The sequence below is a fragment of the Coturnix japonica genome, chromosome 1 (genome assembly GCF_001577835.2).
Source record: "Coturnix japonica isolate 7356 chromosome 1, Coturnix japonica 2.1, whole genome shotgun sequence".
NCBI classification, from domain to species: Eukaryota; Metazoa; Chordata; class Aves; order Galliformes; family Phasianidae; genus Coturnix; species Coturnix japonica.
This window is the reverse complement of record NC_029516.1, coordinates 5653997-5666419: the sequence shown is the minus strand read 5'-3', so window position 1 is coordinate 5666419 and position 12423 is coordinate 5653997. Positions and strand designations below refer to the sequence as shown.

Here is a 12423-nt window from a genome sequence, read left to right as displayed (position 1 = left end):
ATACCTTTCCTTCTGAAGGCAAACAAATGCTGACTTTCATCACTAATAACACATATGCTACTAAATGGTGGATCCAGAGATATGGTTTTGGATGGGGAAGGTATGGGAAAAAACAGCCTGCAGAAAATGTTTTCTGCATGGCATTTCTCTACAGCAGGAAGGGTTACCCACGTTTAGTGCCCAAGACCAAAAGGTTAACAAATCTCCATTCCAGAAGGTGGCCCTGAAACCTCATTTCCTTAGAAGGTAATTCAGATGGCACAATTTAACCTACTTTACATAGGATACCACTTCAGACCTTCCAGTTCACTAGGCAGCAGCTTTAGAACTGAAATCTGGGCATCAATTTCTAAAAATAGTGTCCTGAATTATTATCTATCAGCTGATTATATACAGGCTGAAATTATGTTGGGACACAGAGGAAAATTAAAACAGTAATCATAATGTCAGATCTGTATGATTGATTTTTACTTCAAAATGTTAGGGCTACAGATGTGATAAATTAGTATAATAATTATATGTATTCTATCCAGACTGAAATAAAAGAATCGTGCAGAGCCACATTTTTTAAAACATCAATTAAGAAAGACTGGCATTAGAAGGAATCCTTTTAGAAAGTCAGAACAGATCTATTTGAGTGCCATGGTTACTCAACAAAATTACTAACCATGCCCAAAGCTTACCTAATGGTTGAGCCGTCAAACTTTCATGAAAGACAGCACAACTGACAGACAATTCTTATGTTATTATTATGTTATTCTTATTTTACTAAACTGGGGGTTGGTCCATGCCAGAACAACTTCACTTTCTCTATCTTATTTTTCACCCATCCTGATCACACGTCACAATAGAACACTACCCTAATTTCCTGACGTGGTTTAGTGAGACTATTGCTGATAGAATTTGTAAAGGATTTCATGCTTACAAACTGAGACAACTGAATTAGGTTGTTTAGGTATAGCAGAACCTCACCAAATACCATTCAAAAGTTTGAGCAGACAAAACACTGTACATCAATATTCTAATAGAAATTTGTGTAAGTTCTTGAAAATAAACTTCCAGATCTTTTCTTCAGAGAATAACACCAATATTTAGCACAAAACATCTTTATAAATATGTTTCCTTAATATTGAATGCTTTTTGTTAAGTATTTCTTATCCTATTACTCAGATGCTGATTTTTTTTTTATTTAGAAACAAGCATAAAGGGGGGGCAAAAAGCCTTTAAAGAAAACAAACAGCAAGCAAACACACCAGTAAACAAACAAAAACTCTTTCTTTTTAAGTCTTCCTGACTGCAAGTGCAGAATGTCCTTAAAAACCTTCATCAACACCCTCCTCTCCTCCCTATGTTCCCTTTTCTAACTGAAGTCTGAAGATACTTACAGTCTTCATCCAAGAATTTATACTGTATGTGTTTCTTGAAAAACTCCTGTACTGATCTACAGATCTCCTCATGCTGCTTAGAGATGTGGTCGTAGTACTGAGTGTAGTCCCTCTGTGATATACCTGTCAAAAAATTTAATTGATTATGAAAAGCTTTAGACACAAAAAAAGCAAACAAATACAAAGAGCAATCACATAGAATGCAGTTGTCAGAGTACATGCATTATCATCACTATTTCAAAAGACAGGTTTCTCCCAGGTTTCAACCATTAGCAATGACCTGCTGTTTGGTTTTATTCTCTAGTACTGGAAGCACCACCATTACAAACCTTCTCCTTGTACAGTTCTGCCCTATGCGTGGTGAACCTCAGTTTACATGCACTTACTCTCATTGTTTTTAAGTGAATTTCTGAAGTAATCTTTGCTGAGTTTACATTTCCAGTTGTTGTCTTGTCCTTTCAGTTTCATCCACCCTGTTTACTCGGTGAAAAACTTATTGTTCAGCACTTCCATTTGGAAGAGTTAAATGAAAGGGGGAAGAGGCCAAGTTTGCACATTAGCAAAGAGGAGAGATTTGAATGTGCCATAAAGATTCTCATTTAACCTACTCATTAAGCATGGAATAACACACACCTGCTTGATAAGACACTAGAGTTGAAACCTTAAATCCTAGAATCAACAAAGTGACATACAGTCTAGTATCTCTGAGCCTATCTGAGGGCCTTCTTAGATAAATCATCCCAATGACATCAGAAGCACTTCGTTTCAGGCATTTGTTTGAATACAAGACGATAGTTTTTGTCAACATCAACAGGATTAGACACTCACATCTTAAATGACAAAAGTTCTCATCCAGGATGTCAACATAAGCCACTGCAATACTCTGCTGGGCAAATGTCAAATTCAGCCCTACGCCTCACGGCAAGATGAGTAATGTATAGTATTTATGGAGAAAAAAAGCCAGAATCCCCCACAGAAGATGCATCGGTGATGGCAGTGTACTCTTTTAACCACACACAAAACACAGAGACTAAGCCTTACTTTAGGACAACGCTGACCACCTCCAAAGAGGAGCTCCTTCAAAACTTCATATGAAGTTTATATCATGGGTGGAACTTTGAATTAGGCAAAACTTAAGCCTAAAAACAAAAAAGCAAGAGATGGTGGCACTGCAGGCGATGCAGATGTCTAACTGGAAAAGCATTCACTACACTTTGCAAGCATCACAGCTTAGCTTGACTGACAGGCTCATTAATTTTAAGAACATGGGAACATATTGTGGGGAAAAAAAAGCCATGAAAGTATCTTAGGAAATGCAGTTGGCGTGCTTGTAAAAAAAGAAACCAACAAAACACACTGGTAAATTCCCCAGGTTTCAAAACTTAGGAATACAATGTGCAGAATGTTTAATTAGGCAGAGTACAAATGCTTTGGGGGTATTTGAAAGTAAATACCACTCTCTCTCAAGCATATATATATTACGTACACATACACATTCTGCAACAGATCTACATTCAAATGTTTCGGAATTTATTACAGTGATGCACATCGCTGGCAGTTGTGTTCTAGCAGCACTTAGAGTTGTTTAAGCTGGAAGGAACCTTTAAAGGTCATCCAGTCAAACTCCCCTGCAATCAACAGGGACATCTACAGTGAGATCAGGTCACTCAGAGCCCCACTCAGCCTCACCCTGAATGTCTCCAGGGATGGGGCATGCATCACATCTCTGGCAACCTGTTCCTGTGCCTCACCACCCTCACCATTTCTGTATATCCAACCTAATCTCCTCTCTTTAAACTTGAAATCATTTCCCTTTGCTCTATCACAGCAGATCTTGCTAAAGAGTCTGTCCCCTTCTTTCCTGTAGCTCTCCTTTAGATACTTAAGGCTGCTCTCAGGTCACCTCCAAGCCTTCTCTTCTCCAGGCTGAATAGAATCATAGAACTACCCAACAGGACAGGATTCATCTCTTCCTCTTTCAAGAAGTTATATCAATACCATCAATACATCAAAGTAATAGAGGATTAATGGACAATCTCAGCTATCAGCAAAATAAAATCTGTTACAAGGAAGTACAATAAAGCCTGCAATTGGCATGAATGGACAGCACCCAGATTAGCAGATCCCCAAAAAAATCTTCATGCAGTTCATAGAACACCCTGATCAAGAGACAAAGGTCAGGAAGTAAATTCCTAATGACTGAATAAGGTTGGGCAGGATGGAGAGAAATAATTGACAACTCCTAAGAGGTACAAAAAGGCATGTGCTGTGCTCAATGATGCCAGAAGAAACAAAAAGGACTACATAATATGCCTTCACCACTGTACCACTATGAGGAATCCTGGACATATCACTTACATGTGTCTATCTTGGTGCTTGTGAATACGTAGGTATAGGACAGAAAGTGAAAAAGTGAACAAACTTGTTTTTCTTTAAGAGAAAAAGAAAATCACTTTCCTTCCCATTAATTCTGGATTACAGCTTTGCGACATCACAGCTATAACATTTTCTTGTAAGAAGAGTTCAAGCAGAATTTTCTTGTTAAGGACTATTACGCTGTCCAATCCTGTACCATTCTCTTTTCTGTTCATCCTCTAAAGATCCCATGGTAGCACACATCAAATAGAAATCAAACTCTAGAGTGGTCCTCTGGCTGAAATTAAACCCCTCAGGTCAAGCACCTGTATATGCACTAGGTGTCTAGGCTCCAGGACAGACTACTTGATGTATCTGGACAAATACATGAAATACAGTTTCAATCAGACACACTGTACACATTTGGATACATGCTGACCTCCACAACTTTCTGTACTTAACATCCAAGTGTAGACACATTTAATCAACAACCTACTGCCTCTGAATTCATTCTGCAAGTTGGGTATGATTTAAATTCTCTCCTGAATATAAAGGAATCCCTTCCACAACAGCCTTTGGGTGAAGTTTCTGAATTCACAATTAGAACCAAGAGTACTCCCACTGTCATATCAGGCTTACTATGGCATCAGGCTTTCAAAGACTGTGGAGAGAGAAAATAGGCATGCCACATTTAAAATTACAGACAGAAGAGAAATATTAATTCCCAAATTGAGTGCGCTAAGGAAGACGTGTCTTTAGATTCAGTATTGATTCAATAAATCAGAGAAATTTCTAAGAACTTCATCTAATAATTTAATCTCTAAGATAATTCTCACCTATAAGCTTGTTTTCCTTGACAAAGCATCTGAATTCTGCACCAGGAATTAGTTCACACCATTTGCGAAGAACAAGCTATAAAGGGAAAAGAAATGACAAAATACTGTTTCAGAGGGTAACATTTTCATTTTTTTAAAGCAGGGAAAGATCTTCTAGATCTTTCAACTGTTTTGCTGCAATAGTAAGACAACCTCTGGTATTAATTCTGATTTAAGATGACAAAACAATCTTACCCTGCAGTTCATACAATCATGGAATGCCGTGGGTTGGAAGGGACCTTAAAGATCCCACAGCCATTGGCAAGGCTGCCACCCACAAGATCAATTCATAGAATTATCTTCGGAGATAGTCAAAAGAATTTGACTTCATATTAATTTATACATGATGAGAATGCAAAAAAAATATCCTAATAGACAATAATTTCCCAATTTAGAGCCCCCTTTTCTGAAGGCCAATGTATTTAAACACTGATGCCCAGAAAGCAACTTATTAAATGCCACTTCTTCCCACAGTTACATGTTTGGTGCATGCTATGTTGTCAATATATACATCAGGAGTTCCACATTTCAAGACCCCTGACTATAGTTGTTATATTCATAAGCTCTCGGTGACTGCTCAGAAATAGGCCACTGGCACTGACTGCATCACATGGTCATGAAGTCCTTCAAGGGAAAATGAGAAGTTGCAAGTAGAAAGAAGAAAGTTCAGACTGGTCACAGGAAGAAACTTTTTTACCACAAGGACAGTCCAGCATCTCGGTAGCCCCCTCAGTGGGGTGGAACAGCCTCCAGTCACTGAGGTTTTCATGACCACATTTGACAGCACATCACACAACCCAATTTTATCTCACAGCTTACCTGGCTCTGAGCACAAGAATGAACTAGAGAACCAAGGAGGCCTCTTCATACCTTAGTTATCCTGTGCTCTTCCATTATGTACAGAATTTAAACATGAAATTATTTATGTAACAGCTTCTATGTTCCATTAATGATAAAGCGTGGAAAGCAGAAAACCCCACTGTACAACACAATAAATCTGCCACAGAGTTGGCAAGAAGCTGCTCTCTAGTCAAAAGAGCTGATGGGCAGAATTAAATTGAACCAGATCAACCCCTATTGTGCCATACGCCCAAGCAGAATACTGTGATGCCTCTGACAGCACAAACTGGTTAAAATAAGGACACAGGAACAATATAGTAACTAAACTATTATCGTGAATAGGAGAGAATGCCTGGTAATTAAAACATATCTCCAACACAGTCCCTGCTTTTCCTAAATTGAAGCATTCAGATGCATCCATTCTTTCATGGGTCTCAGCTACTGCTTGTGGGCACTGGAAACTCCCAGCACTATTAACTGCAGTATAAAAAAAACAAATCAGTAACCAAAGGTAATGTTCCAAACTACAATGTAAACATGAAAAACTCTTTTGTATCTTTAAAGCCCATCAAAATAGTGCTTCAAAACAGCACTCATGCACTTTCCTAAAGCCCTTTTAATGGCAAAGGATGATGACAAAAGCTGTATTTACATAAAAATGATTAGAGACATAACTAGATCCTATCATAAAACTGACAGTACCATGAGAACTGTTTAACCCAATATCTGAGTGGCTAACTAAATATTTTAATGCAGCAGAAAGCATATCTAATGAGATAATATAGACCATTTCAGTTCTTATTAATGAGCTACAAACCTCAGCCACTACAGCTAGCTTCCCTTAATAACTTCAGCCGTGATGTTCCCAAGAAGCATGTTATAGGGAACATATGACTCTTGGCTATTGAGCTTCACCTTCCTGGCAAAACTAGACAGACAATAACAGAAAGCTGCAAGGAAGATTCACGCATCTGAACTTCAGCTTAGCTGTGACCCACAGCTAAATGAATACCTAATGGCCTCCAGTTCTTAACCACACTTCCCAAGCAACACAAAACAAACTAAAAATTATGTTTGGGCACATACTCAAGCACAAGTGGCCGCCTGCCCACATATAATTCACTTAAGTTCACCTAGAAATCATACAGAAAGTCTTACCTCATAGTTTAAGGAAGGATCAGGGGAGTCATCAGTGCAGTGAATAAACCTGGAAAAGTCACAGGCATCAAAATATGCTTTTAGATATAAGATTCTACCTATAGTGAGGAAAAATAACCCTAAAATGGTCATTCCAAAACCACAGCTAAATTACCTCTAAGACAGATAAAGCAGGCGATTTCATTCTGTTAAAGACAAAACAAAACTACTTTTCACAATTATAAACAGTCTTTTTTTCTTTTTGATGTAGTTTGGAAGAGCCTAAATTTGGACAGGAACTTGGCTAAAATGTGAGTGCTTATTCAACATTGAGTCTTCTGCTTGAATCAACAGTGCTGCTCCTTTTGTCTTTATTGATATGCAGGCATAACTGGATTCTCAAGCACAAAATGAACATTAAAAGCACTAGGGAAAACATGCTGCAATGAAACTTGATGAGGTTGTTAACCTTAACTTCCCAAACCAGATAACTGAGACACATCACAGTGCCCTGCAGCAGTTCAGGATTACTTTCATTTCTGTGAACAGGAGATGCAAAGCAGCGCTGTTCAACACTACTGATCCCACAGCGTGGTGTTTTGCTAAATTAAGAGCCTTAAGAAATACTCTCAGAAATCTCCTGAGAATGAAAATGAACAAAACCACTTCAATAACTGCAAGCAGATGTCGAGGTTTTGTCCCTTGTGAGCAGCTCACTGTGTGCCACCATCCAGGAACTACCAAGAACAGACACAGCGATCCAAGACAATTTCTACATATAAAATATATGCGACATATACCACAAGTTTTGATAATTCCCTTTGAAAGTTACATGAACTATTGCAAGAGAACATAAATCATCCATCCAAACACACTTCCTGACCTTACTGGCAATAAACTACTTTAATGCTCAGAACTGTGCAAAGAGTCACTACTGAGCAACAGTCATAAATGGCAACATTTCTCTTGTCTCCAGACACTGGACTTAAGCAATCCAGAAGTGTAACATCCCTCCCCTAAGCACTGTAAGATGTGGCTGCTCAATGCCTTCACTATTTGTAAGCAAAGCATCACTCTGCCCAACCTTCAATGTGAGGATAAGGGCCCTCCTAAGAGCTTTCTCAGTACACTGCCAGAAGAAATAAATTTTTAGTTTAGGCTTTAATATTCACCACAAAGAGAAGAGAATGCTCTTCAAAAGTAATCAGAGACCACATATCTGTAAGCCTATGTAAACAGATAGCAGCTACAGTCCATCTTCCCAGCAATTTCAAACCTGTCAAGGCAATAGAAGCACTCCTAAGGGCTTGCAGTTTTGCTGTCCTCAAAATTCCCCCCACTGCAATCATATCTGCTTACCGTGCTCAAGAAAATATTCCCCACACACCAAAATAAGCATAAACAACAGATGAAAAGGCAGACGAAGCCTAACTCACAGTGTTCCACAGTCCCTGCACATTAGGACCTGCATTACCTTTCAGAGAAATCCATATTTGAGATTGAGGTATCTGTAATCTGCTCCATTTCAATTAGATACAGTCTTTTCCAGCTGTCAAAAAACAGCCTTATAAAAAAGTCAGAACTATCCCTTGCTCAGCATTCAGATATTTTGGGTGAAGGGGGCAGTTATTTGCTGTTCTTCTTTATTTCTTAGCAACTTGTTCCAGCATTAACTGTCTGGACAGCTGAATTCACCCATTACACAGAGCCTTTCCAACACGAGAGGCAGATGGATAAGCAGGGTTTCTTTCAACTCCTTCGTCTTCAGGTTTGGAGGTAACTGACAGAGCATCAGAGAGACGTGAGGACCACAAAATTGAAAGATACACCAGCTTCCTCTTCTGAAACCTCTGGAAATTATCATTTTAAATACTAGTAAGCGAGAAGGAATTAAACTCTACCATTTACTGACCTTGTGGTGTGATCAACAGCTTGTTTACAGATTTATGCTTAGATATCAACAAGAGAAGGATCAAGGGCTTTGCTTAAGTAGCAAATGCGCGTCAATCTCCAAATGCACACACCTGACAACAGCACACACTACATGAAGCTGCTGTGCAGTTCAGCGTGCAACACTGAGAAAAATGACTTAAGAAGGTCTGTAAAATCTCCAGTGCCCATCCTGCTATGGGAACAATGAACAGAGATTATTATCCACAGAATAAACAGTTGCCAACATGAGAACTGCAAGAATCACTTTGTACCAGACGGTTCGGCTGACGTCTCATAGTTTAATTTAAAACCTTAATAAAAAAAGAAAAATCAAAGATATATTTCTAGCACCAAGAAATATTCAGCTTCAAGGACTACAAGCAAATAGGAAATTCACACACTACTGAAAGAGAATCTCGTAGCACCTGCACTGCACATTCCTAGGGAAAAAACAGGCACGTGAGTTAAACCTCAAGAAAAGAAAGTATCAAAGGCCTCATATTTCATATCACCTCACGTGGAATTGTTTATTAGATTATAGGTTATATTCAAGTCTTAAGCAACAGGTACTGACCTTACAAAAAAAGGCACCCTGACTGCCAAGTCACTTCTTCATGAGCCAATGCTGCCTCCTATGTTCCGTCAGGAGAACACAGGCTGTTATCTCACGTCAGAAAAAAAGCTTTACAACTTCTTACTAAAAAGAAAAACGCTTCCTAGTCGAACAAATCAAGTTTAGTGTCAGCAGAGTCACATCTGACGCTCCTTGAGTCAAGCATTTTGTTACTCATAAGTGATCACTTTCACAAGTATCCAGTTTTGGTCAACAAGAGATCACTGTGATCCCACTGGAAGGTGTTTCACCTGCTCCTGCCTGGGCCAAAGGGTAATTAATACCTGCCAAGAACAGCTTTAGCATGAGGTTGCTTTTGACCAAGGCTGAACTTCAGATATCTGAATTCATCTCTACTGATGGTTGTTTAATAACTGCAAAGATGCTGCGAGGTTCAACATCCCAACAGTGACATCTGCAGATCTAAAATGCTCAGCACTGCACTGCAGAATCATAGGAACCACCTCCAAAGTTAAACAAAATCTCCAAAGTTTATATTCTGCTTGTTAGTGACAACAAGCTTATCTTTGAATGGGCATTACTCCATCATTAAAACTATTGCTACTGTTTATAGCAGCCCAAACATTCTAATAATTAGCAAGAAAGCTATGTGCTAGTTGTACACTTTCTGCTCAAAAGAGGTGTGTTAATCGTTAACAGAAATCCCAGTTAGGGAGGGATTTCTTCTGTCACATAACCACAACATTAAGTTCTTTAAAGCCTACATTAAAAACTGGAAAGTTAAGGATCACACCACCCGCAAGTTTTCTGTGAACTCAGCAAAGTAAAATGTAGTGCTTACTTGAAGCAGAAACAATGACTATGTTAATGGGAACGTTGCTCTGAAGTGTTTGCTAATTTATGGCTGTTCCAAGAGGAAAGTTAACTCATTCTGAGCTTTTAAACCAAACAAGTGTCAACATGATGAGAGAATCCAAACATTTAAATAGTCAAAGCTTATCTAGTCACACTCAGTGTATCTGCAGTAAGGCCGTATTGTTCATGGTTTGTGTCGAGGTACTACATAGGTGAAATATTCCCAGATCTAGAGACAGTTAAGGATTGCAGCAAGGGCATTTTCCTGACCTGAACAACAGACATCAGAGAGCAGACAGGAAACGAGAGAGGAAAGAGGTAAAGTGCTTTAAGTCCCACATCACTGACAATGCTACGTCTAGAAACAGATCTTCAACTTAGTCTTCTCTGTGCCACAACCCAGGAAGTGTACTTTTAAATAAACACCACCGAATAGGAAAAAAAGAGTAAACAAAAATCTCAGTTGTTAATTATGCAGGCCAAGAAGGTTTTAGATCACACTGAATATTAATGGAAAAACAGAAATATAGCATTCTATCCCTTCTCCTCGCTCTGATCAGCCCTTCCAAGGTTTTAGATATATTATGTTTTCAATTTTCGTTTGTTCAGCACTTCAGTTCTTTTGCCAACTTTACTTCTACTTTCTGCTTGCTAAGGACTGGGGAGCTGGCAGCTTATCAATTGCATAATTAAGCCCACCTCTGTAACTCAGCAATAATTTCTGTGTCCAAATGGGGACATTTTGTATTAATAACTTGGCAATTTAGATATATCATGCGTAAACTGGGCAATAATTTGTTCTTTATTCGAGCACAACACATTCACAGGATACACAGAAACCAAAGTGCTTTTACACGTGATGTTCATCTTGTGTTGTAAGGACCATTTCCACTCAAATTCACAGACTTTATAGGAAGGGAAATAAACACAGTGCTTCTCAAATGAAACTTCACCTTCACCTTGGGATTAGGTAACTATCTGACAAACACATCATGAGGTTGGTTTACGTACCATTACCCAATTGTGCCCCCCATTTTAGCACTCTGGAAGAGGAGTGAAAATGGACTGAACTGGTACAACCTGAGGTACTGCTTTTTTGCTGGAGGTCACTTCTCCCCAAGCAGTATCAGTAAACGAGAACATACCCGCTACAGGCTGCTCAGCCAACACTGCTTTTAGCCTGGTGTGAATCTAAGGTGAAATCACTGATGGCTCAAGTTAACACCCATGCTGTGAAATTTCACAATACAGGAAACAGAATGCATTCACTGCCTCCTCTGTAAGTCACTGCTGTCTGCCAAGGGCAAGGTGAACAGCTGAGGCACTAACCTGGCCTGATACAAGATAAAAACCCTGAGAGAAAATGCACCAATTGCAATCCCAGTGAAGGTAGCCAAGCCAATGCATTCTACCATATAAATGGCATAACCTAAAAGCACAAGACTGCACACACACACAAACCTAGTTGCCACAGTGTGCAGTGCTTTCTAAACAACTGACTGTGTCCCAGACAGTTTGTTCCAAGGGTTACCATGCCAAACAGCCTGGCCTCCCAGCAGTGGAAATCATGAACAGCTCCTCAGTAAGGCACCAGAGTAACACTGAGCACTCAGCTCTGAAATGCAGATGGCATCTCTCTTATCACTTCCATTCTCTATGATCCCAGAACTTCATATCCTCAGTGCTTCCAACTGTTTCCCCAGTCTAATATCCTTTTAAAACTATCTTATCACTCCAACATCTTCTCCGCTCTTTCCCACTCTCCTCCTCTCCACCTCATACTGTTATAGGTTAGATGTAACATCAAACCTAGTATCAGACTTGGACTGACAGCACTGCTAGCACTCCATAAATGCAGAGATAAGGATGAGGATGTTGTTACCTATTCATTATTTCAAATGCACCAACAGATCACAGGGGAAAAAAGTGCTATTGGAGTTACAGGAACAAAAAGGAAGGCAGCAGTTGCACTGCATTAATACAAATGGTTTCGTGTTTCATTTCAAAGAACATTCCAAAGAACAACTAGTTACTGTACTTGAGATTTACTTGATTCACAGCTTTTAAATGTGAACATGAACACTTATGAATACTCCTCAAATACTTACTGTTACACTTCAGTAAAGAGCAACATCTTTCCAAGGTACTGAAAAACTACCCTCTGTTGGTTAGAGGTTTTTTATGACTAGGTAAGACTGCTAGAATCTACTTACGGCTGCGTGAGGTCACGAGTAATGAAGTCTGAACTTTTGAAGAGGAGGAAAATGTCACTTAGAGCTTTACATTTCAGAGAGCTATTCATTGCTATCCAGTAAGCATCCTACACAGGGGAAAAAGAAAGGATTATCCAAAAATGCAGCTTTTCTAGCAGAGTAACGCAAGGCATTGATCTATCTGAATGAAACATTATGCAACAGTTGAGACACATACAGAAAATGATTTCTGGATTTTGAGGAAAGCTTCATCAGCT

General features: G+C 39.1%; 1 protein-coding gene across 1 annotated transcript in view; it reads right to left on the bottom strand.

Annotated features, from left to right (window-relative positions):
• Positions 1-12423, bottom strand: part of CDC123 (cell division cycle 123) — a 33694-nt gene that overhangs the window by 13552 nt on the left and 7719 nt on the right. The window contains exons 6-9 of the mRNA XM_015870198.2: positions 12167-12273; positions 6614-6662; positions 4577-4652; positions 1386-1508 (exon numbers count right to left, since the gene is read on the bottom strand). Of these exons, the coding sequence (XP_015725684.1) occupies positions 1386-1508; positions 4577-4652; positions 6614-6662; positions 12167-12273 (355 nt within the window). The remainder of the gene's footprint in view (positions 1-1385; positions 1509-4576; positions 4653-6613; positions 6663-12166; positions 12274-12423) is intronic.